Source organism: Drosophila teissieri, chromosome 2R (assembly GCF_016746235.2).
Source record: "Drosophila teissieri strain GT53w chromosome 2R, Prin_Dtei_1.1, whole genome shotgun sequence".
In the NCBI taxonomy this organism is placed as follows: Eukaryota; Metazoa; Arthropoda; class Insecta; order Diptera; family Drosophilidae; genus Drosophila; species Drosophila teissieri.
Window position 1 is genome coordinate 22,138,618 of NC_053030.1, and position 26,772 is coordinate 22,165,389.

Consider the following 26,772-nt stretch of genomic DNA (forward strand, 5'->3'; position numbering starts at 1 on the left):
CCTACCGTTTGCCTTTCCATTTCCCTCCCTTTCCCATTCCTTCCCCTTCCCACTCACAGCCCTCCCAACGCCTCCCTCCACCCCCTACTTGGCAATTGTTTTAGCCAGCTTTTGTGTACTTGAAAGGCGCCTCCCATTTGATTGGGAAAATCCACAGGACGATTCGGCGAATGAAAAGGGCGGCGCTCTTCAATTGAACCGCGTATATAACATTATTGAAAGATACGCTAGTGAGGCAGAACAAGTGCGGAAAACTAAACACTGAGCTACAAAAGTTAGGAACCAACAAGTTGTCATTTATTTTGTATCTAAAGTATTAATTAGTATTAGTACATAATATGCATTTTTTATAATTATTAAGTAACTTAATATAGATATAATGTAGACTTAACTAAAATGTAATTAATAAGTTACTTCGAAAATAAAAACACTAACCTGTAAGATTGCGTTTCACCCCCGTAAGCAAATGTGTTGCACACAGTGTATCTGCGTTTGCTGCCCACATTCCGCGGATACAGATACACGAGCACACCTCTGCCGCAGGTGTACGTGCGCGTGTGTGAGTGTATCGGAACGAGCGAATAAGAAGGCGGCGTATTGCGGACACTCTCACACACACACGAATCGCGCATTGCATAGATTGCGATTACAATTTTAATTTAATTGACCACCTCCCGCCCATCCGATTGGCTGCCTGGCGGACAGATAAAATAATCGAGGAGCGAGCAGGCCGGCAGATGTCGCTCGCCGCAGTGAGTGCGAGCGAGTGGGCCATAGAGGCACTCACACACAGATACGAGAGGCACACACACTGGCGAGCATTTCATTTCAAAGAGAAAAAATTCTCTCAATTCCGATTGGAACGGCCGTTCCGATTCCACTCGTTTGATTGGAACAGCCGCTCCGTCAACATTTTCGTCGGCAACATTCGGGAATGTTGCCTCATCTTGTTGCTACGGCCGTGAATGGTTGAGCTGCATATAGTTTCTTGTTGGCCACTCAGATCGATTTGAACTTTCGAGTGGACGAGACGAGACTCTGTGCCAATTGGAGTTCCGTGAGCGTCGGTCGTGCGGTCGGATAACGGCTTTTCAAATGGACACATCGACCATCACTGTAATTAGATAACGTCGCAATGTGGATTAATAACAATCATCGTGTTCTGTGTGTGTGAGCGTGTGAGCAGTAAAACTCTTGATCTACAATCAAAGTGAGGAACCAAATCGCACTAAACAACCGCAAATAGTTGCAAACAAACAGAAGGGCATAAAATCCAAGTGAACGGTTCTTAAGCGCACTCTCCTGCTTTCCTTCAGCCAGAATATAAAGTGTGAAGGGGATCGACGATCACAAATAACGGTTCGCGCTCACGAGAAAAAGAAAACCAAATGCAGGCCGCAAAGTAATGCCATATAGAAGCTAAAAACAACACAACAAAAGTGCGCTGTGCCAATTAAACACCAGCTAAGGAATCAACTATATAATATCAAAGGTCTGCGCAGGTCTTTGATCAAGCGCAACAACCGAAACATTCGTCGTAATATTCGAAATATTCGTAATATTCGTTAAATTCGTGACATTCGAGCAGGGTGATCCAAGTCGGCTCGATGCAACTGCGAGTGCACCCTACTATGGACTGTAGCGGTCGTTCAACCAGCAACATTGAACGCGATTCCGATCTGGGCGACGATTTGGTAAGAAAAGTAACTTAATGCACCCAAAGTAACTCTAAGTTCGAGTTGTGGAAAGGATTATTATCGAGTTTCCATGATTTAGGGACCTTAGGTTGCGAAGATTGAACTGAGTGTATTTCACCATCTCTTACTGTTGAAATGTTAGGATTTCCCTTTTTAAAGTTTAGGCGACAAGCTGATTGGTTGGCATTAAAATGGAAACATAAATTCGGTGGAAACATAATTACGTGCAATAAACTTAATTGGCATAATCATACTTTGTAGAAGTTTCCAGGAGAAAAGTGTGTCAGTAAGTGCCGCTAAATTACCTCTTTATTATCACACCATAAAATCTGATATGAAAAATACAAATAAACAAAGTCCACAAACATACATACTCCTATAACATTGAAATACAAGTGAAGAAATACGCGAAATTCATGTTTATTGCTTACAATCAGCCATCAGCCACTGATGGAAAATCATATTTCCCTATAATTATTCTTGGAAAATAATACCTCGTATTTTTACCAAATGAAATTTGTCAAGCACGAAAATGAATATTAGATATTCAACCTTTCATCTATCCAACACATATAGAATCTGATTTGTTTTCTTCTCTTCGCGACCGTGTGGTAATTTGAGTTACTAATGCATCAATATCCATTTGCCACGCGAAAAATATTATTTAATCTTAGGAGTGAATGGAAAATGAGTGACACTGATGGGCAAAGATACTCGAACAGGTGCGCCGAATCTATTCACTCGAAAAAATAACACCGATTTGCCGTCGGCACTTAGAGAAAATCCTTAGCGATCGCCTTTCGGCCATAATGATCTCTTGTTTGGGTAGCAACTCGTACTTAAGTTTCGTTTTCAACTTTCGTGCTCGAAAAAAGGCAAAGGCAAAGGCAATTTCTGCAGCTCGACTCACATTGTTTGCAGATGATTCAAAACGTAATTATAATGTTAAAAAAATATGTTTATTCACTCGACACGGGGAGAAAGGGAATTCAAAAAGGGGGGGAGCTGGCTTTTTGGCGTTTCAGTTTGCCGGAGAGCCGTTAAAAGGTGACATGCTAAATGGTCGCATACAAGACGCTTGTTGTGCGGACACACTCACGTCCAGCGCGATATACACTCACAGGTTGATCGAGCTAAGTGCATAACACACTCATAAACACAAATAGATTCATCTGTTTTGGGCACCGAGATCCCGAGATTCAGCGATCGTTCACCATTTCCACCGATTGAAAGAGATCTTTCAATCCAAGCTCTTTGATGGCGTTCATATGTAAATAAATTGTTCAAATATTTGCATTATTTGTTAGTACCTTAAATGAATATTAAATGGGTTTTATTGCCTTTCAGGCCTTTCGGCCATTCGCTCTCAGGTATGCAGCTTCATCTCCATCAGCATCACCATCTCATCGCGACTTCTTGAATTCAATAAAACTCTTGTTAGTTTTTTCCTGCCCCTTTGTTTTCCTTTCATTTTTATTATTGTTAATAGACATTGCCGGCTCGATCAACAATGAGCCAGACTTTATACACTCACTCACTCACACACTCACTTATACACTCACTCATACACTCACTCAGTCAGTCAGTCAGTTAGTGCCGACCTGCCGGCCGGCCTTCCGTCCGTCTGGCTATTTACATAATTTTTAATAGCCTCGCTTTTGGCCAAGAAGCGGAGGCGATGGGCTGTGCAAACAGCGACTGAATCTCGGATTCGGAGGCCCAGGCCCATCCATTCGTCATCGATGTACTCCTTGTGGACCTGGGCCTGGTTACTGGGTACTGGGTACTGGTGTTAATTGAGGGGTTTCTCAATTCAGAGTCCGCATGTGGGTGCTGTCGTCTAATTAACCCTACAGCTCCTACGATCGGAACGACATGCTGGTGTCATTCGCACATCCGATCCGATGCGATGCGATCCGCAGTTCTATTCAAATCAAATCCTGCGGCCGCCACTAGAGCGCATTTTCAACTTCAGCCCAAAAGTCACGATTAAACAATAATGTGGGCTGTCAAAAAGTCATAAATTCTCGAATGAAACCCAGCCCAAGCGCAGAAGTCGTGCCCAATGGTCCGTGGTCCATGGTGTATGGTCCAATACCCAATACCCAATGTCCAATGCCCAGCATCGTCATCGTCATGCGAGCAGCACTTTAATTACTTGGGTTAAACGCAGAGTTTAAAATGATCGCCGAATTGCTGTCTGTAATTTTTGAATCGTTTTTAAATTAAATCAAGCCGGCGAACATGACTCGAGACAATTGGCTTCCGATTCCTCGATTCCAGTTTAGCTAGTGGACGCACTCCGAGTGCTGCACGTGCTCCAGGCGGAGTTCCCACATTAAATCAGAGTGGACTTGGGCTGGGTGGGGGAACCCCCCGAAATCCCAGTGGTGGTTAACTGGCGCTGCTGGTGTTTGCACTGATTCACACTCTGGCTCGCATTTATTTATGACCACTTTAATGCGCCAGCCTGAAATTTTGGAATCGCAGTGCCTCGCATGGCATCTTGGTTTCATGGGAAACACACACTCTCTTTATAGGAATAAATGCAGCAGTGAATACGTGTGATTATTATATACGTAGGACTGCCTGCTCCACATAGCTGGAAGAAACTATCATTTGTATGAACTTGATATTACATTTCCTACCGCAACGAGTTAACTGCTTCGCACTTGTCTCACACCGCTCACCCCTTGTGAGCCCCCCTCGTGCCGCCGCCACTGGAGGCAGAAATCATTTGGGTCGGACGGCAGCGGCACCTGTTATAATTTGTTTGGCTTCTTGTACGCTGACAGGCAGCGATTTTTATTAAATTCTTTGTGGGGGCTCTTCTGCTTGCATAACCAGCGGGCAGGGGAGATATTTGATTAAGTAAGATTAAGGGATGGACATGTCCCTGACTCTCCCCTCTCTCCACTCTCTCCCTAGCCATTTACATTTTCTCGTTTTTGGTGGCGCTTTCAATCGCAGTGACAAGCGAAATTTGTTTAGCTTTTAGTTTCCACACGGGGCGCGAACTTGAAACTGCCCAAATGCTGGGGATTTGTCACGTCATTCGGATATATGGATATATGGATATAGTTGTATATTAAGGGGAAAAATTTAATTAACTACTAATGCAGTTTGCGGCACTCAAAAGTGCATGGCGACAAATGTCAGAACGGCACAAAAGGCACAAAAAGCCAATGAAAACAGGGCCGTAAAAGCAGAAAGAGCTCGTAAAAAATATGATTATTATTGGCTGTATTACAGTTTGCGCTTTTCGTATTGTTTTTAATGAATTTATGAATTATTTTGCCAACCATAGCTAATAAAACTGTTAATTGGATTTTTCCAGTACAGCTGCCGATTGCGAAAAGCGCCACGAAAAACGAATCGCGAATCGCAAAACAAAATGCGAATTTGCGAGGGCACGAACTGTGTATCTGTGTGTTCTTCCCTCTCTGTGTGTGAGTGTGTGTGTGTGTTTGGGGGCCTGGATAAAAAGTGTATTTATCATCGCGCTAATAAAACTCGGCCCTCTCTCGCGCACCGCACACACACACATATCGCCCTCCCTTTCGCCACATACAAACATACAAACAGAGATGGGCGTGCCAATTGGCCAACGAGAAAATCGCGTGAGCGCCAACAAATTGAATAACCGAGCTGGCAAACAGCAAACACAAACAGCAATTTCTGTTTGGCATTTGGCACTGAAAACATCCTTGTTTTAATTTCGGCCTCTTTTCCACTTTTCCACACCTCTCGCACCTGAGCAGCCCTGCTTTCTGTATAATTTCTGTATAAAGAAGCCAAGCAATCGCCACTGAAATCCATACGTAATTACTATCGATTCTTAAACGCAGTGTTTTTGGGGAATTACGAAAAGTACTTTCTTGAAATGTGGGTATTTGCACTTACCTAATAGAATGCCTAAATCAAAAAGTGTGCAATAACTTAAGGTGAAAATTCAGTTACTGTCTTGCCCGAATAGTGCAGCCATTGTGCGCGGCAGCAGTTCCTGATTAACAGTGGTGGAAAGTGCGGTCTTAGAAACTTTCCTCATGTGGCGACACCCAGTCGTAAAACACAGATATATTTCGGGCAGGCGACTGCACCAAGCCCTGCGCCGCTCGCATCCAATGAAGTGGGCTCTTCGCCGTCCAGACATCCACCAATATCTCTAGAAGCCAAGAGACCAGGAGACGAAGAGACCAAGACAGGCGGACTTGCGGGCTGGCCAGGCAATAAAATAATGCAGTTTTTAATTATTGCCGCCTGCAATCGAAGCTAGACGCAGTGAATCCACCCCGCAGTCGGAGCAGGAGCTGGAGAGGCACATGCACAAGGAGTCGCAGGCGCTGGAACTGCTGGAGCTTCGGGAAGTGCGACTCGGAGTTGGGCAGACAGAGTTGGCAGGGGCGTAGTTTGAGCCATGTTTGGATGCATTATGATACGTTTATTGGTTTTGCGAAAGAGTGTAATTTAAATTAGCTCATATATTTTCTATTTATGCATTGTTTTTATGATACGTTCCTTGCAATTATTCCTTGAAAGCCAAACAAGCGAGTATCTTGTACTTAAATCGATACCGTTGATTTTCTTTGTATGCTCCTGGCACCCTCCTGATTCGAGTCCTGGCTACGCCCCTGGCGGACGTAGAACCCAGCCCAACTATTGCCGTTTAACCGTTGAGTTTCGCCCAGCTCCCCCCCTCCCCCACTCCCCCGCCATCCTTTTTTGCGTTTTTTGTATTTTTGTTTTTAACCGGTTTCGTTTTTGTATTTGTATCTTTTATTGTTTACGCGAAACTTTTCGTCTGCCCGCCGCGCTCGTCTTACATGGGCGTGCGTGCTAAAAGGGTTAAGGGGGTTGGCCTGGGGCGGGGGAGGGGTTGGGGAAGGGGCCTGCACTCTGTACAGCCAGCGCCATTATGCTTTGCCATTGCGTGTGTGTGTGTGTGCGAGAGTGTGTGTTTGTTGGCCCGCTTTTGTTGTTTCCATTTTTATATTTTATTCGCCTTATTTTTTCCGCTTCGACGCTTGGCGAGCGAATGAAATCGCGTTTGTACGCACACACACACACATGCACACACACTCACTCATACACGCGACCATTAAGAGCGCGTATCTGTGTGAGTGCGCCGGCACACAGTACGTGTATCTGTATCTTTCAGATACGTTTTGCATTTTAACTTTATTTCCATGCTCTCGTTGCGTTGCCCGAAGACCACGTTGCACATGTTTTGTCCCTTTTTACACATTTATTTTTCGCTTTTTTTTCCCATCTCCTCAGTTTTTAGCCGCTGGCTTGCAGTTCTTTGCGCTTTCGCATATTCTGCTGCAGTTGCATGGCGTTGAAATGCATAATTCGCCACGGGGTACATGCGTAAATGGGCAATTTTATTTATATATTTATTCAGTTATAAGATCCGCGCACACATGTGCCAGCGAAACGGAAAACTGAAAGGAGCCAACCCGAGGGAATGATTGGCATATAAAAACGCATTCTTTGATGGCCTGTTAACGGTTTGGTTTAAGCTAACAATGGCTTACGATCTTCAGTGGTCCAATTAACCGATTTGTCTATTGATTAATATAGGCAAAGTTCCGATATCTATGAAATCCATTAAATCTCCCGCAGATTAGGAGCCCCGAGGGCAGCGAGGAATTCATCTTCAGAGGCCATCGTGTCATCCAAGATTATGTTTTTGACAGGCCTCACGATATGACATACGCATGTCTACGGATCTATTTTTATAGCGGAGATATCTGTCAGCACATGTTGGTAACCCTACACTCCTGTCCTGCCTATAAAATTCAATTTTGAAAAGATCTTCTATATAATATATTGATTAATTTAGACCTCCAATTGTTTTCTCCATTGGCCCTGAAGAACTACTTGCTTTATTGGTTTAGGATTCCGAATTTCTCCCTTCTCCTGCAGCAAGTTTAAACAATGTGCCTAATTACCCAGACCTACGATTTGAATAAGACGAACGTAATAAACTTAAGACGCCAGTACGCCCCGGTCTGATCCTCAAATGAGACTCCGGGCGAAGCCACTTGAGTCATAAGGACATTAGGCCTTTGGTTGTCAAGAGAGTTCGGGCTAAAAAAAAATAAAACAAGGCGAAGGACAACGAAAAAACAAGGAAATTCAGTTGTAAACCCGGCGACTCGAGCCACAGAAAAGCAGAAACAAATGCGGATACACATGCTCGCCGGCTCGTAATCTTAATCCTTCACACAATAAACGCCCCTCGAACGGGCTGCTGTATATGTGCTATGCATGTAGGACTCAATCCTGGTAGCAATATCCTGATCCTGTTTGCCGGCAGCGCCCTTCACAGCTTCGCTTCAGGATTGTCGCATTATGGGTTTCCGAGCGGTCGCAGCGGTTCGTCCTTTTGTTTTAAATTAGCACGGCATGTTGCACATGCGGCATCTGTCCGTCCGTATGTCCATTTGTCCGCTTGTCCGTTCGTCCAGTTGTCCGCTTGCCTAGTTCGGTTGTCCGTTTGTCCGTATCTGTAGCCTTCGGAAACTGCTGGCAATTTCCTACAAATTTGTCGCATTCGATTGTCGAACAACGAATGGAAATTAGGCAAATTGCATTTGTAGTGTTCAGCTCTGAATGCGGTGATAATAAATTAAGATACATTATTTCCAGCCACTTCTATCGAAATGTAATGTCAACACTAATTAGCGATAAAAAGCAGCGGAAGAGGCGGGGGAGGAGGGGGGCTAAGTACGTTCTGTGGCAAAAATATTAAATATTTTCCTATGCAGGCCACTCAGATAGTTGCCTCCGTCTGCGGTGCATCGAAAGCTATTAAAGTAAATTGCACAGGTGTCGCCCCCCTCTGCGCCCCCACTCCAAAAAAATACCCATGCCCACATGCATTTGTTTGAGTTTTGGAGTAGTACGATATCTCTATCTTACATGTGTACGGCCGAGTTTTCCTCATTGTCTGTGGGTCTAATTGCGATTTAATGTCTTGCCTTAGCGGTTGGCGACTTCGTGTTTAGCTGGCGATAACAGTAGCGTTTTATCAACGCAGAAATTAATGGAACTGCCGCGTCCCCCGACCAGGTGGCTTCGTCATAGCCATCTTAACGTACATACATATATGTATATGGCGGATAGTACACCGCCATTAGTCGACTCTCCATGTTGCATGAGTTCCGCACTGTGCGGGTGCTCGGGTGTTTGGGTGTTTTCCCGCCTTCCATTGGATGGGCACCTAATGCCCTCCAAGTGGAACACCTTATCGCTTCACGGTGATTTATGCGTCTCCTACCGCGACTATATATTCCACGGAAGCTCTGTCGATTTTCCAACGAAATTCAATATCTGGAATGGCCATTGTTGCGGTGATTTTGATGGATTCCTTCCTTGCTCGTGGAGCCTCCTCCTTCTCCTCCAGCTAACTGAATTTACGTATTAACATAGCTTGAAATGTTATTAACAAATTAATAAGAAGCTACCACTAGTTGGTGCAACTTTGTAAGCTTTTTAATGAATTTCTCAAATAAATTGCATGTGCGCGCTCTTTGAGCATTCCCATCTGCCGATCCGTATCCACATCCACATCCACATCCATGCGCCATGCGATCCACTTGCAACAGCCACATTAAAGCGGCACAAATTCGTTGTGCATTAATTAGACATTTTATAGGTGCAAGTTGGCATGGCCTGCATGCCGCTTTTCGTTGGCCGTTGCTTGTTGGTTGTTGGATCTTGGAAGTTGGCCATTGGCGGAGCCCAGACCACAATTCTGTTTGGACCTGGTCAACAGCAGACCGCAACTAAAACGCACACATCCACATCCATGTATTTCGCATGCCTTCGATAAGTTACATTAATTTGATATACACACACTCGCAAATGGAAGCGAGTAAGCGGCCAGTTGGGCTAACTAACCCAGCTCTAGTGCTACATACTCTTAGATTTAATAATATTTATAATTATTAGTATAGCTTAAGACAGCATTTAGCAATTGAACAGCGTTGGAAAGACATGACCACAGCCACATTAGTCCACACTGCGTGTGCAAATGCATGTGCAACATTTTCGCCATAGAAGCGCTTTGCATTCGCGCCGACTTCAAAGAATTCCAGGAACTGCGTTTCTCTATGGTCGAGCCATTGTCTATGCCTTGGTTTTGGTTGCACTTATGATTATGCCACAGCGACACCAGCACCTCGAGTACCAACACCATCGACATTCGCCAGGCGATAAATGTTGAACACACTGCGGATGCAGCAAACAGCTCACACATATCATACATATGTATGTATGAGACCGAGACTTGGGTTGGCCTGGCTTACTTTGTCTGGCCCCAGCTGCTCCTCCGCCTGGGCCCTTCCTGCTCCGCCAGCTCCATCGATGGCTGTGTTTAAATTGAAAATTCCCGATTTGCACACAGTCACAGATGCGCTTAATTTGCACCTCTCCAAATGCATAAAAACCAAGAAGCCGTGATGCAGTTGCATCGGACTTGCAGCTTGCGGACTCAGGCTCAGGCTCTGCCTGACTGGCCAACTTGCCAACTTGCCAGTTGGTGACTTCAACACTCGCGGCCATGCGTGGCGGACTTCTTGGCACAGAGTCACGGCTAGCATGTCTGGCTGCCCAGGAGCGGAGTAGCTCCACTAGCTCCCCGCGAACCCTCCAGCTCTCCAGGGCAAAACGCCCTGGGCTGATTGCCGTTTTGTGGGTCTGGGTCTGGCATTGTTAATTTATTAAGTGGTTACCTTTGTTGTCACCCCGCCGGAGGAAGTGGCTTTCAGCTTTCTGCTTTCAGCACTCGCACTCGCACTCGCACTCGCAGTCTTTGGTTTTTCAGTTGCTTTCAATTGAAATTGCGCGGCGTGCCGTGGTTAATGTGGCTCTTGGCACATGCCATAAACCAGAATCCAAGCGGCTTCAGCTGGATCAATGACCACTGCCCACGCCCACGCCCAGTGATCCCAGATCAGAGTGCAGCCTCGATATCGATTCTGATTCCGATTCGCCGCCTGACAAAGTGTCCGTATTAAGCTCGCCCAGCGGGCAGCTTGTTGACATAAGCGCCGCCATTAATTCCGCATCAGCTCCAAGGGGTCGCTTTGTTTTTGCTTCTAGGTGCACTGCGAGAAATGTAGCTAAGTACATATGTGGTAATAGTACCAATAACCAGTTTTTGGATGCAGACTTAAAGGCAGCCATATTAGTTTTCTAAGCTTCATAAAGACACCTTCCCGAAACTCACTTCCAAATGATGCACTTTTCTCCCTGTGCAGTCACATGGTGATCGAACGGACGACGAGATGCGCGACTGCGACTCCGTGGATGGGGAGCATCATCAGCTGAGCGCCAAGGCGGCGATCGCAGCCCGCTTAAGTCACACAGTTTCCGGCGGCGGAGGCAGCTTCGCCAGCCCCGAACCGCAGACCGAGCTGCCCCTGAGGTGAGTGACTGCTCCTGATTAATGTCCTGGATGCGGCAGTGTAATCTCTGCAACAATCCTCTTCCCACAGCCATCACCATCAACTGCCGCCGAATCATCCGCTCAACGCTCTGGGCAGCTTCATGGGCATCGGCGGTCTACACAGCATTCCAAATCTCCAGCACAGCGACGTGCTCGAGAAGCTCAAGATGCAGGTGCGCGACATGAAGGTGGGCCTGATGGTGAGTGTTAAGTTGGTGCCAAGCAAACCATTATTAGTCTAAGCTTCAGTGGAGCGAATGGGATATCAATATCCGTATTATATGTGTGATACCCTCGTTTAACTGCAGGAACAGGACTACGCTGCCGCAGCACATGCCGCCGCTTTCGGGGCCAACATGCTGCCCACGACGATCAGCTCGGGCTTTCCGCTGCCCCACAACTCGGTGGCCTTCGGTCATGTCACCTCGGCGCCCAGCGGCGGCAATGGGAGCAGCTACAACGGAGGCACCACCCCCACGGCCAGCTCCAACAGCAGTGCGGCCACCAATGGAGGCGCCACCGCCGGACCCGGTGGAACAGGAGGATCGGGCGGCGGAGGAGCGGGAGGAGGCGGCGGCGGAGGAGGCGGAGGTGGAGGAGTGGGTGGCCACCAGTTCTCGTTCGCATCCCCCACAGCAGCGCCGAGCGGCAAAGAAGGTTGGTATCTATCTATCGCGTGGCAGGCGGCGATCCACTTGTGTTTAACTGTTGCACTCAGCCCGCCACTTTGCAGCCAATTCCGCATCGAACTCGTCGACGTCCAGCGAGGCTTCCAATTCATCGCAGCAGAATAATGGATGGAGCTTTGAAGAGCAGTTCAAACAAGTCAGACAGGTTAGTGGAGTGGTGGGGGAATGGAAGGTTACAGGGGGAGCTGAGGTCCAGTCAATTGAAATCGACAAAACTGTGTGTAAACAAGATGCAGGCAAGCTATCAATTAACTACTAATAGCCAGTCGCAGTCCAGCGGGAAAGTATCTCAGCCTCATGCTCATCCTCATCCTCGTCCCACCTGGCCGAAGGGGATCGAAACCAGTTGCAAGATGCTGCACTTCAGCACTCCAGCAGTCCAGAACTCCAGCAGTCCAGCAGTCGAGCAGTCCAGTTTGTGATCTCGTTTCGGATCTGGTCGTGGCACGGCTAATGCTAGTGCCGCCTTGAGGCGTTCCAGGCGATACGATAGTTCCGGTTTGCAATTGAGCAATTAATGTAGCCCTTTGCAGGGCGTTAATTTGGTGAGAAAATAGCTGGCCAGCATCCCCCGGCATGTGAGGTCCAGATGCTGACCGAGTGAGCAACCGAGCAATTAGGCCCGAAGTCCCCTCGAATCCTCACAACTTTTTGGTGTGGTCATTAAATGTGGTTGCCAAAATCGAGGCACAGATACAGATACATATATAGCTAGAGATACAGATACAGATACAGCTACAGCTACAGTGTGTGAACCTCGACAGCTTTTGGTTCGTTTTGGTTGGGCCTGACTCGTCTCGTCTCGTCTCGCCTCGCTTGGGTCATAAAAACCGAATTTCGATTAACTTTAAATGCACACACACTCGCGCCGTTGCTCCCTTTCGGCCAAATAGCCATGTAGCCATGTAGCTGTGGCCATAGCTATCCATCAAACGGAGCCCGCATTCTCTATGCACTATAAAAACTTTGACCCTCGCAATGCAATGCAAAAGATACTTATGTATCTCGTGGATGGGGCCGCAGTTTGCCACAGCTCTGCCCGCAAATGTATCTGTAACTTCACGCTTAACACCTTCGCTTACACCGTGTGCGGCTCTTGAATGATGATGATGTGCTTGCAGAAACCGGCTGACCAGATACATATATATACATACATCTATAACTCCCTTTGGCCTCCTCCAACTTGGGCTTTCTGTAGGTGTCGGATAAATCCCTCGCAGCACAGGCACACATTCAAAATGGCTGTTTCGCTCTTTCATTAATTGTGGAAACGAGACGAAACGTTAATTATGTTAATTGAAGCGATAGCGGCGTCGCCGAGAAAAGCCATTTTGAAAGAGTATCGCACAGATACACTTACACTTACAGCTACAGCTAAAGCTACAGATACGTTCATTCATTCGCTGGCTTCTCAGCCATTCGCCTTTCCCCAACTTTAAGTAAAATTCACAGTGCGCTCTGCTCTGATTTAAGTTCTCAGTCTTGGCCATCAGTCAGATAGTCAGCCAGTCATCCAGCCAGCCATCCATCTATCTATATATCTATCTATCTTTCCATCCATCCATCCGCAGACGATGGAAGACGAAGACAACAAGTAAAACAAAAATATTATTTTTGGTACATTTCGCTGCTCATTTCTTGTATTATATAGTTTCTTGCTGCCCTGCTCTCATTAATCAATGTCAATTATCTGTACGTACTGAATAATTATGTTTAATTATAGACCCAAGCATTTTCCAATATTATTCTATATAAATATATATTTATGTGTTCTTGTCGAAGAATTCAATCGTGGAGATTGTGCCATTTCCTTTCAATCTGACGCTTTTTTGGCGCATGTTTTGCCATTTGTAATTAGTCGCTGCAGAGCTTACGTTCTAAAATCGGGTGAGTGGTATATATTCAGAGATACCTTTGCGATTCCCAAAACAAACTACTTAATATGGAAAATAGCTTACGGCTTGACAAATCATTACAAAGCGTTAATTAACATTTTAATTGGTATTTATTCAGTGCAGCCCACGATCATTATAAGCTGTAGCCTTCTCAGGAAAATTATAAGAGCCAAGAGATGAAATAAAACATAAAACACAAAACACAACGAAACGGAAAGTCTGTTGAACACATTTCGAGTAATGAGTGTGAAATTCTTAAATAAATATGCCGGCAACCTGCAGATACATCTGCATCTGTATCTGCATCTGTATTTGTATCTGTGGCTGCTTCGGATAGAAAACGATGTGTGAGTGCTGGCCGTCGAATTAGGCACTCGATGCCGCAGGACAACACTTAGGACCAAAGGCCGTGCAACGGGATCCTGTCCATATAAATTTTAATGCCCACTGGAACCTTTTTGCATCCATATGCTACGGCATCTGTAAATGTATCTGTATCTGTATCTGTGTCTGATAGTTATAAATTACACCCACACAGAGGGGCAGGCAAAGGGAATCGATCTGGCGAAAATGCAGCCGAAATCCAGAGTTCCCAGAATCAAGGATTCAAATTTCAAGCACCCAGGCAGCGGATTTGTCGGGCACTTGGACTAGGCGACAAATAAGTGAGATTATTTTTATAACCCGAGCCCCGAATACCGAATCCCGATTCCCAATTCTAGATCCCGAAAAACATGTGTGTGCTCAGGCAGCAGCAGCAGCATCTTCGATAGTTATAAAAACGATTATGATTGGTCTACGGAAACCGTGCCAGGGGATAGAATTCTCGTTGCCCGGCCCTATAACTTTATTGCTGCGGATTTGGGAGAGACATTGGTAGCGCTTAACGGTTTTGCGGCTGCTGTGATGCAAGTTAGGGATCGAGATTCGAAAGAGATACATATTGGGAAATGAGGCACAGGCAGGTTTGCAACCCTTGTGCGTGAAAGCGGGACTTCATTTTATGATTATTAATACGCGTACCCCAGACAGGCAGGCAATATCATAGGTACACAGATACAGCACATGTGCGCCTGTGTTGGTATGGGTGCGCGTGTGCTTGTGTGTGTGTGTGTGTGCGTCAGCAGCGACGCAGGCAGCATTTCGATCCAGACTCCTGCCACAAATTTAGTTGATAAACGACCTTTGATGGCGTTGCATCGTCGCGTTGATCAATGAAATAAATCGAAGACTGCATTTTTTGTGCGCCCAAAAAACAAGTGAAATATAGTTGTTAAACCAGGATTCAGGAAAGCAGCTGAACAAGTGTGAAGCCCCATCAAAATGCTCATCTCCGAAGATCAAATTCAGGAGGTACATCCCATCCACATGCATAAAGTGTAATCAGTGAAAAGCAACGAATCCTTCGAGGAGCCAATCCAGTTGAATTTCAATTAATTTATTTTGTGTTTGGCCCAACCCCGAGCGGTATAAAGCCACACATATGTACATATATGCGGAGGTTTTGTGTTGGCACTGCCAACATATAGCTCTTGTGGGCGTCGAGAATCATAAAAAATATCCCCAGCACAGCCAGTTTGGAAAGAAGTTGGCAGGAGGATTGGAGTCCAAAGTGCCCGGCCAAAGACGGGGCTCCGAGTCTGACTTGGTTTTAAATCATTTATGCGAGGAGGTGGAGAGGCGAAAGGAGACGGAGACGGAGCCGCAGATGGAGATGGAGATGGAGAAGGAGGCAGTTCATCATTCGCATTGACTTAGAATGTGCACCACGGATGGTGCAGGGCTCGAGTTGAGTATCCAGCTCCAGCTCCAGCTTCAGCTTCAGCTCCGTCCCCATTACCATCACCATCTCCAGCTTCAGCTCCATCGCCAGTTCCAGCTCGGCTTCGTCTCTTTCTTTTTGCAGTAGGCGGAAAGTATGATGAATTCCGAATTTGATGAGTTCACTCCGATGTTGTCATTAATTCTGAACATACTCGTACCAAGTTGCGACTAGGGTTTTTCCATCCACAAACTCGGTTCCTGGTGGCAAAGGTCAAAGCATGAGCCGCAGGAAAACTGCAGCACATAGCAACGATAAATAATAATATATAAATGGCAGATATACATATTTACGTACTTCCCTCGTTCGCATCGCCGGCTCTATCTTTATCACCTAATTATCCGTTGTGCCACTCACGCTCATTGAGCTCTTCACACCCCTCACACTCTAACAAAAGCCCAGTGTGGCAGGGTTGGAGGTTAGGGGCATGATTCTCTATCAACCCCCAGCAAACAATGTTCAGCATTGCAGGAGAGACAGGGATGGAAACACCCAACACGCGCCCCTGTCATCATGAGCGTCTATTGTTGGCCGAACAAAGGCCAGAAGTGAGCCAAAACTCCATTTTGTGCCAAACCATTGGCCTAAAGAGTCAAGTTGTTGGGTCTATTGTTAGATTGCTTTGTTATAAAAACGGCCTAATGCGCTTATAATGGCTCGTTTTGTATGTTTATCTGCCTAAAAGCAAATGTAAAAATTATATGACATCATTACTATTATTTAAATAATACATCGGTTTTTTTCGATAAATTATAAATATTTGTTTGATGCGTTAATGTCCGTTTAATGTTTTTGGCGCCCCCGGGTGGGCATTTTATTGGGCCTGTTATTGGGAACTTACTAGTTAGGCCTAATAAAACCCTTTGTTATCTATATATTTCCACTTCTAATTGCAGCTCTATGAAATCAACGATGACCCCAAGCGCAAAGAGTTCCTGGACGACTTGTTCTCATTTATGCAGAAGCGCGGTAAGTTGCACATTGCATTGAAGTTCCTCAAGGGGCTCATAGAGGTGGAAAGGTGGAGAGGTGGGACTATTGGAGGCTATATCTCGAATTTGCATATCCCTGGCCCAGATGACGGATTGCTGACTCAGCCAGCCAAGTGCTTTTGGGGCTCACTCAAATTATGTTAATTGAATAAATTTCTCGGCACTTTGACGTTTGATTTTGAGCAGCGCGAGGGGGCCAAAGGGGAGCCATTAAAATATGCAGAAATTCTGGTGAAGAGGAAACCGAGAAACTGAGAAACCGAGAGAAGTAGAGAAATCATTTTGGTGGCTGACTTTTTGTCATTTTGTCACTTCAAATTACTGTCACATACACACACGCACACACACTCGCAGACACTGTGGGAAAAGGGGGTACCATATGCATATTGGTACTTAAATTTTAAAGGCGACTTGCAGCGGCAATCGGAGCAAATGCCTATTTATACATACATATGTACATGCGAGTATGCTTTCCTGCACTTTTGTCATTAATTATGGGCATTACCGAATGCGAGCGAAATCGGTGGCATGCACCCACCCACTACTAATGCCTGGCGTGACTGTACTTTCCCAATAAATTAACTTCCGGCGGGCGATCCCCGTGCAATCCTTGAGCGTCCTGTGTTTGCCTCGCAACCTGAGAGGGCATTAAATTTGTTTGTATTTGCACAAGTCGTGTTCCAGGGAAAAAGTACGGGTACAGTGGTGTTGACCCACGGCAAACTCTCATAGGAGGGAAATACGAATGGAATTTAAATAAACCTTGTAGCTGAAATAAACTTAAAAAGGTAATCTATTTCGTGTGCAACTATAATTAAGTTTTGAAATTTGCATCTAGCATTCATGGCTTTGATTGCATAGACTGGGAATAAAAGGCACATTCCATGCTGTAGACAGCAATATTTGCTTACTCTATGTAATTTCGTATGCGTTTCATACAAAGTATATTAAATCTATGCTCTGAATAAACATACTTACACGTCCCTATATGCGTGGCACATCCCTGACAACTTAATGGATTTTAATCTGTCACATGCGTTCAAGTTTTGACATATGCACGCTCACCCGTCGCGGTCACTGCAAAGGGGGTTTTTTTGGGGGGTGGGGACAGGCCAGGGGCGGAGGTGCAGAATGGGGAGTGGGGAAAGGGGGGTCGAATGAGACTGTCTAAAGTTGTCGTCCGCCATGAGAAGGAAGCGCCGAAAAATGCGACTCGGGGCACAAAGTATTCCGTGTCCATGTGTCTATAGCCGAATGATATTGTACAATTGTACAACTAACTAACGGAAATTATGCCAAATAGGTATGTGTATAAATAAATGTATTTGAAATAAATGTGGATCGCTTGCCGCCGCGAGTTGTTTGTGCAGCGAAGAGCGGCGCAATTCTTAATTAAAAGACGTCAATCACTTATCAACGCGGGCGCTATTTTCGTAGCTATTTCCCAGTGCTCCACGCCCAGCACCATTCACCTCCATCATCTGAGATTTGGGAACTGGCAACTAGGAGACGGAATGGGAGATGCCACTCCCTGCGGCGCTGGTGGCGTTATGATTTCAGACTCGATCAAGTTTCGTTTAATTTCCATTAAAAGCGCCTGACATCTAGGAAAACAAATGCAGCCGAATAAATAAATAGTTGTGGCCCGAAAAGAGTTCAGTCTGAAAGCCACAAGGAAAGAAAAGAACCGCAGAGTAAAAAATGTAAAAGCTGCCAGGAAGAATAATAATAATAAGTCAGCAGCAGGCGGCATGTGCGTGTCAGGAGCAGATACTTGGCATAGGATCGGATCGTCTTGGATCGGATCGGATCGGTTTGGATAGGATCGGATCGGTTGGATACCCCTGGGCAGGAGATTCGACGGGATTCCTATGCGACGGAGAGTTTAATGATCGATTCGAGTGACGGGCGGCCGGGGCTGATCATTAAATTGCCTTTGATTATGTGCGTCCTCCCCGAGATTTGTTGTTTTTTGTTGTGTGTTGTTTGTGGCTCGTGCAGCGATCGATGGTCTTCCAATCGATCGAATCTTTTTGCCTCGGCGGCACATGTGCATATCCCAGTTTGCTCATTTGTTTCGTGTTATTCCTTTTTGATACGACGAGCATCACCTCGCCACTCAATTTGTTTATATGCATAAAAAACAAACGTATTTTCATTCAATCAACACGTCCATCAAAGAGTTTGATTGATTCCTCTGGGGCTCATAAAACACAACAAAAACGAAAACGAAACCGAAAGTCGATCGATCGATGGATTGCTGGATCGTTGGATCGTTGGATCCATGGGGCAGCAACAGGCGGCATTCGATGATATGGTATTTGGCATTTGGTAGTTGGGTCGTAAAAAGAAAAGGAGCCCGCGCAGCATTATACAAATTCGAGTTACACACGTACAGAGCCGGCAATTATGCAGACAGATTAGTTTTTTATTCGTTTTTATGTGCCCTGCACGAAAAAAGAGTTTGGGGATCTCAAGTGCTAAATAAAAAGATCATATGATTAAAGAAAATTATACACAAGCATATGTAACTTGCTCTTTAAGCAGCCAACTAACTTTAGTTTCAGAAATAACTTAATTTCTCTCAGTGTGCAATAAAAAGGGAAGTAGAAAAGAAATGTGAATAGCACAAATCAATAGCAAATAGAGGCCAATAGAATGCCAATGTGTATGATGATGATTAGCCGCCATAAACAGACCAACATATGTACAAACATGTGTATATATGGCCGGCACTGTGTGTGTGTTTCAAATCGAGCAACAATTAGGATTTATTTCAGTTTTTATCGGCCCCGGTCTGCACTTTTCAGCTGCTACAGGGGCTACAAGTGTTAATTGCTCCGTGATCGATGAGTGGGAGTGAGATTGGGAGTGGGAGTTGGGATTTGGGAGCAGGATTGGGGGAATCGGTGCGCTGCACTCATTGGGGAGATAAATCTGTTTTATGGATCTTTAAATCGTGTTTTGCTCGTTGGTGCATTTAACGAGCTGAATGGAAAACATCGCCATCGCCAAGTGCAAGAACAAGTTTCATTGCGCAAACAGCTGAATATTCGGATTCGAATGTTTAGTAAACCCCACTCACCATCAACCCCTCCATTCTATTCCCCTTTCAGGAACTCCGATCAATCGGCTGCCGATCATGGCCAAGTCGGTGCTGGATCTCTACGAGCTGTACAATCTGGTGATAGCCCGCGGCGGCTTGGTGGATGTTATCAACAAGAAGCTGTGGCAGGAGATCATCAAGGGGCTGCACCTGCCCTCCAGCATCACCAGTGCCGCCTTCACCCTGCGCACCCAGTAAGTGGATATCCCTATTTCTATGCCTCCTCCCTCAATCCCTTCACTACCTTCACTACCATCGCTGGTACCTGCCACGTTGAGCTATGTCCAAGGCAAACACAAATACCATCGGCAGGCCAAGATGCGGGACAAACAGAAACGGACAATCAAACATTGCAGCGATCAAGCAACAATCGATCTGCAATCGTGGAGCTCACTGCACTCTGTGGGATCGTGATTTGTTTGCCTGTCGCTTTCGTATTTACACGATAATTCAACTTAAACAGGACATCAACGTGAAGTTTCCCCTCCCCCTCCGCGTAGCGCGTCTGTTTGCCGCGCTTATTAATAATTTTATGCATCTTGCAGATACATGAAGTATCTGTACCCGTACGAGTGCGAGAAGAAGAACCTCAGCACGCCGGCGGAGCTGCAGGCGGCCATCGATGGCAATCGCCGGGAAGGACGTCGCTCCAGCTACGGCCAGTACGAGGCCATGCACAACCAGATGCCGATGGTGAGTACAACACACCACTAACTGCTAACTGCTAACTGCTGGTACTAATGTGTCTGGTATACCCATCTACCCCACAGACGCCCATTTCGCGACCCTCCCTCCCCGGTGGCATGCAGCAAATGTCGCCGCTGGCGCTGGTCACCCATGCCGCGGTGGCCAACAATCAGCAGGCACAGGCCGCCGCCGCCGCAGCAGCAGCTCATCATCGCCTGATGGGCGCTCCCGCCTTTGGCCAGATGCCCAACCTGGTCAAGCAGGAGATCGAGAGCCGCATGATGGAGTATCTGCAGCTGATCCAGGCCAAGAAGGAGCAGGGCATGCCGCCCGTCCTGGGCGCCAATCATCCCCACCAGCAGCAGCAGCACTCACAGCACCAGCAGCAGCAGCACCACCACCAGCAGCAGCAGCAGCAGTCGCAGCAGCAACACCACCTGCAGCAGCAGCGCCAGCGGTCGCAGAGTCCGGATCTGAGCAAGCACGAGGCACTCAGTGCCCAGGTGGCCCTGTGGCACATGTACCACAACAACAACAGCCCGCCGGGCTCGGCACACACCTCGCCGCAGCAACGGTAAGCTCTTGACGCTATGCAACTTTGAATTAAGTTCTTTCGAGATTTCCAAATGGCAATTGCCAAATGTTTCCATTGGCAACCAGTTTGATTGAACGCACTCCAACTGGTTTAAGCCTATGGTTCATTGAGTTCAGAAGGCGATAAGTAGTTGTTTAATTCAGGTTTCACTTAAATAACAGATAGTAATATTCCAATGAATGTTATTATTAAAGTAGAACAGCCAACTGGCGCCATCTAGCTTACAAACTTCTCAGGCAATAGAAATAGCGCCCCTGCAGGCGAAGCATAGCTGTGCAGCGAAGACACTAACCACTCACGTTCTCTCCATTCTCCACCACAGCGAAGCCCTGAACCTCTCCGACTCGCCTCCAAATCTCACAAACATCAAGCGGGAACGCGAACGGGAGCCCACTCCAGAGCCCGTGGACCAGGATGACAAGTAAGTTTGCTCCACATCTGTATAATAAATGTCAGGAGGTCAAAGCAACCAGTATTCAACCGTTGTGTACCTTGATCCTTCATCCAGAAGGATACCATGCGATGAAACATTCTTTACTAACCAAATTGGCTTTTTCAACCAGATTTGTGGACCAGCCGCCTCCAGCGAAGCGCGTGGGCAGTGGCCTCCTTCCGCCCGGCTTTCCCGCCAACTTCTACCTGAATCCACACAACATGGCCGCTGTGGCAGCAGCCGCGGGATTCCATCACCCATCCATGGGCCACCAGCAGGACGCCGCATCCGAGGGCGAACCGGAGGACGACTACGCCCACGCCGAGCACAACACCACGGGCAACTCATCCTCGATGCACGACGACAGCGAACCGCAGCAGATGAACGGACACCACCACCACCAGAGCCACCATCTGGACAAGTCCGACGACTCGGCCATTGAGAACTCACCCACCACGTCGACCACCACCGGTGGGTCGGTGGGTCATCGCCACAGCTCGCCCGTTTCCACCAAGAAGAAGGGCGGCGCTAAGCCCCAGAGTGGAGGCAAGGATCTGCCGGCCGAGGACAAGGATGCGTCGTCCAGTGGCAAGCTCAATCCCCTCGAGACGCTGAGCCTGCTGTCCGGCATGCAGTTTCAAGTGGCAAGGAATGGTAAGTTCATAGGGCGAAGCTAACAAAAATAATTGCAAAGTTAAAAGTATGAAAAGGGAAGTAGCTCTTTAATTCAAAATGCACAGATGAATTTGTTGGAAAGCATTAAGACCTTAGATGGGAACTTTTTAAATATAAAACCTTTAAACTAGAATGCGATGTCAGTTATGCTCTGACCTACAGTAGCTAGGTTTCAGCCCTTTAGACATATGGCCATTGAACTAATACAGCCCTAATCCCTTCCAGGAACTGGCGATAACGGCGAACCGCAGCTGATTGTCAATCTGGAGCTTAATGGCGTCAAGTACTCTGGGGTGCTGGTGGCCAATGTGCCGCTATCCCAAAGCGAGACAAGGACGAGCTCACCCTGCCACGCTGAAGCACCAACCGTCGAGGAGGAGAAGAACGAGGAGGAGGAGCCGAAAGCTGCTGAAGAGGAATCGCATCGATCGCCAGTCAAACAGGAGAGCGAGGAAGCCGACCAGGACATGGAGGGCAGTGAAATCCTCCTGAACGGAGGTGCTTCGGCGGTGGGTGGTGCTGTTGCTGTTGCTGGTGTGGGTGTGGGTGTGCCCCTGCTCAAGGATGCCGTGGTCAGCTAGAAAGGATAACGAGAACCGGCATGGAAAAGAAACGAAACGAAAGGAAAGGAATACCAAAGTCATATTTTTCAGAAAAATACAAAAGCAGTTCAACTCACACAAGCACACAGATGCCGAACCTAAATGTACATACACACGCATGCGGCAGGAGCACAGGAGCATTAAGGATGTGGACAGGACATGAAAAGCGCATTAGGCGCATCCCAGCATTCGATGTTCATGCATGCAGCACCATCCCATCCCACCATCGCCCTCATCCCCACCATCGCCACCATTGCCGCCGTGTCCAACCGCCCGAAGCTCAAGTGCGACATGCCGCCAGTAGAAGATCATGGAATACATATACATTATCGAAAGTATATGGGATGCGTGTGTGCTCTATTTCCACATTTGCATAAAAGACAAGCCAGCGAGCGTGTAGTTATCGATAGCCATTACTTACATAAGCGAGTGCATCACTTCGGATGCATGCAACCAATACCCGTATATATATGATATATGAATAGGTTACGATTCCCACACACCAATTTGTTTTTAGCGTGAAATCTGTTGTATCCCCTTACGAACTTCTCCTTTTTTTGTGTTAGGCTGCAAGGCTTCTGTACATATCAATCAATACTTAGTTCTTAGGCCATATGCTATACTATATATATTACTATATACTATATCGGAACTTAGTTTGTAAGCACACAATCACGCATCACACCGCAGTAACACACATGCATATCCATTATGACCGCATCGTAGACATATTTAGACGTAAAATCAACACAAGTAATAAGCATAAATGTATCTGTCGTAAAATTAAATAGCGCTTTTGGCACCCACACACCATTTCGATTGCCCCACAGACTCCACCACTACCACCACTGCTCCAATGCCCAAGAGCCGAGCGGAAGGTGGCAAGCCACAGCAAATTGATGAGCATATTCTAAGCATAAGCGTTCAATTTATTGAATAATAAATCTATTTAATTTTAGTCCAATGCGCATTCGAATCTATCACGGCCATAAAACACTGGCCCCTGGCTAATTAACGCACTTGGTTGGGGGCTCATGGAACCACCATGGATCCACCATGGAACCACCATTCCGTTGAACCTGGGATAAGTGCCCGGGCATACAGCATAAAAGCACTTGTACCCAAAGACATAATATTTTGCCTTCTCCGCGTTATAAAAGGAAAACATATTCCTTTTGGTTTTTGTTTTGTTTCGAGGCCCGATCCCGAGCTGCTCCAACTTTGACATGGTGAAGAAGTCATAAACACACAGAAGGGGCCGTAGATTATCATTACCAGCATTGATGGCAGCCAAACAAAGTGATGAAAAGCAAATGTTGTTGCAAACAATGGATGCGTGAAATTCTTCGCACCCCGAGGGCCAAACGCTGCACTTAGTCCGCTTAGTCCACCTTTTCCCCACCACCTTTCCCCCCACCCGTATTCCCGTCCAGGTGGGCTCGAGTGCTAACTACATTAATGCATAATGTGGTGGCGGGGTTCCAGACCCATCAGCCTAATGACTTGCGTACGGCGGACGCAGCCTGGCCAAAAGGACCTTGGTAAGTGGCAAGTGCGCCAGGACCTTGGCCGTAAACCGCCAAAGCGGCTCAGCTTCCTGGGCTTTAAAACTCGAAACTTGGGCTAAGTGAGCCCATGGTCTCTCTCATTAAAAGGATACATTTCAGCTTAGATTGTGCTATGGTAAATATTTCAAATTCACATGAGTGTCAGGACTCAAACTTAATGTCCTTGCAGTAGCGAACATCCATTGTCTCTTCTTAAAGCTGATTCCATGAGCATATACTCCCTGTTTGTTTGGATTTCTGCTAAGTAAATGAATATTCGCCCCAAGGACTTAATTTAGGCAGATGGGATTAAATATCCTTGAGAGCTTAAGCCCCAACTAAAGTCCTGGTCGAAGGCAAAAGAAGCAGCAAAGGGCTTTAATTTCCACCGGCCCTAATTGCGTCGATTTGGTGTGGAATTTCAATAATTTCAATAAGGCCTGCACACGGGATGCATTTGCATTGGCGTTGCACTGGGCATCGTGTTTCCAATTAGGCAACACATATTTGAGGTATTCCGTGACCATTCCTAGAAGCCAGCAGCACATAATTGCTTTTCCCGCTGCACATTAATTAAAATAAATGCCGATAATAAGGCTTGCTTTTAACCCCTGGTTCAGCAGCCACAATAAATTGCGAAAAAATCAAAAATAAATTATTCAAAGGCAGCGGGTCACGTGTTGAATGCTCTCCAATTGCCCAACTAATCAGGTCCAATGTCCAATGTCCCAGGTCCAAGGTTCGTCCTGCCGCTCATAAATCGTTTGTATTCCGGCCCCGGGCATTTTTTATTTGCTGCCGCACAAAGGAAAGAATGGAAAACATTACAGAAATTAGCCGGCAAGAATGGAAGGAAGTCGTCGCCGACGCCAGGGAAATTCATTTCATTTCTGTGTGCGCACGAGAATTCTGCTGTTCAGCCAGTTCAGGCAGGCTCAAATTAAAGGCCAATAATACAGTAATAAAGTCGGCAGCCAATCGACCTATGGACCCTAAGCCAGGCCAAATCGAATCACCCAGACACGGGCACAGGCACAGGCACAAACGCACCTTGACAGGCCGCGCTTAAAAGTATTTATAAATTTTATATAATGTGCTCCCAGCGAGCGAGATACATCGCATCCCCCGAGAGAAGCACAGAGGCGGTTGAGCCAATAGTCCTGAAGCTCAAATGGCTGGCATTCCTAAAATAAGAATAATCGCCATTTGCTTTATATATGCATAGTTCCTTAACCTTACTTTTCAAGGCCACTTAATGTAGAATAAATATATAAATCAGCAGCTGTCAGCTGTCTAATCAAGGATTAGAGCCCAAAAGTAAACCAAAACTTTCATTAGATACACAAGACTCCTATTTCCGTGGCCGCCACTGTGCGCATGAGGCATGTAGCATGTACATAAAGTACGACGGCTTGCCCTTTTTGGTGTCGAGCGGGAAGTAACCTCTATTATTTACCAATACAAACTAAGCTTTAAAAATAAATGTAAAATTACCCGAAGCGCCAGCTGGTCGAAGGATGGGTGGGTGGTGGGTGCTCCTGCCAGAGGGGGTTCCCTGGCTCCAGACAAACATGTGTATAATGTGTTTAATACAACAATTGTGTGGCTTTTTAGTACCACTGGCAGTGTGGCAGTGTGCCACACGCAACAGTTGTTTTTAGCGGGATGTTGCGGAGCATGAAAGCTGCTCCTGCAGATACGCAGATACGCTTGCGCCCTGGCGCGATTTGTTGCCTACTTTTGCGGGCAGGCCAGGTGATGACCATTTCATCCCCCTCGATGCGGACTCCGATTCGGATGCCACCCTTATCGGCGGAGCTTTTTGGTATCTCAACATTTGGCGGGCATGCAACAAGCGTGTTGTATCTGTATCTGTGCCTGTATCCGTGCTGCTATCCGTATCCGTATCCGCATCTGTATCTGTGTCTGTGCCTGTATCTGTATCCGTGCGCAACATATTTGCTCAGCCTCAGCTGCTCCGCCGCTGCTCAACATAAACGCTCGGCTGGAGGCACGAAGATGCGTGACGAGCGGCACTCGACTTATGTACCATTTGGCACACTTGAGAGTTTTTAGTTCGGTTTCGGCAGAATTGATAGATACACGCAGCTCGCACCGCGCACCGCGCACACCGTACACAGCCGTATATGTAGATATAGATACACACACACAGCCGCACGCAGTGCCAGCACACGGACACACCGATTTCGTCCCGCTTTCTGGCCAAAGCAACCGACTTTGGCTTTGGCTTTAGCTTTAGCTTTGGCCCACATCGTGTCTATCTAGTGCCATCGGGCATCGGTTAAAGCCAGCAGCCACCAGCCAGCAGCCAGAAGCCAGGAGCTGAACCGCAATCACAATCGCGGCCAGCACGCTTTTCCAGTGGGAAAACATTTCGGCAGTGAATGCACGTTGATTTTTTATCGGTCCGCCAGCCACAGTTGTGATTTGTGATTTACCCCACAACTACTACTGTCCACCGAACTGGAGTGAGCGGAGGTCGTCGCCGTGCAGTGTTTTCCGGGAAAGTGGCCCAATCCTAAGGCTCTGTTGGCCAGGTAAACCCCTACCCCAC

At 46.7% G+C, this 26,772-nt stretch overlaps 1 protein-coding gene across 2 annotated transcripts; it reads left to right on the top strand.

Moving 5' to 3' along the window:
* Positions 1–1,013: 1,013 nt before the first annotated feature.
* Positions 1,014–23,463, top strand: LOC122612126 (protein dead ringer). 2 transcript variants are annotated; one of them, XM_043785528.1, is made up of 12 exons: positions 1,014–1,694; positions 10,967–11,133; positions 11,204–11,354; positions 11,463–11,811; positions 11,873–11,988; positions 16,457–16,529; positions 19,669–19,852; positions 20,204–20,351; positions 20,429–20,919; positions 21,263–21,361; positions 21,504–22,027; positions 22,274–23,463. In XM_043785528.1, the coding sequence occupies exons 1-12, from the start codon at positions 1,608–1,610 to the stop codon at positions 22,627–22,629; spliced, it is 2,745 nt and encodes a 914-aa protein (XP_043641463.1). In that variant the 5' UTR covers positions 1,014–1,607; the 3' UTR covers positions 22,630–23,463. The 2 variants fall into 2 exon arrangements, with proteins under 2 accessions (XP_043641463.1, XP_043641464.1); XM_043785529.1 differs by having other exon boundaries at positions 11,888–11,988.
* The last annotated feature ends 3,309 nt before the right edge of the window (positions 23,464–26,772 follow it).

Bases quoted from the DNA above. Each gene is read 5' to 3' on its own strand.
- LOC122612126 (XM_043785528.1), top strand. From the start codon at position 1,608: ATGCAACTGCGAGTGCACCCTACTATGGACTGTAGCGGTCGTTCAACC. The intron at 19,853-20,203 runs GTAAGTGGATAT...TGCATCTTGCAG, and splicing joins GCCTTCACCCTGCGCACCCA to ATACATGAAGTATCTGTACC. The intron at 22,028-22,273 runs GTAAGTTCATAG...AATCCCTTCCAG, and splicing joins GTTTCAAGTGGCAAGGAATG to GAACTGGCGATAACGGCGAA.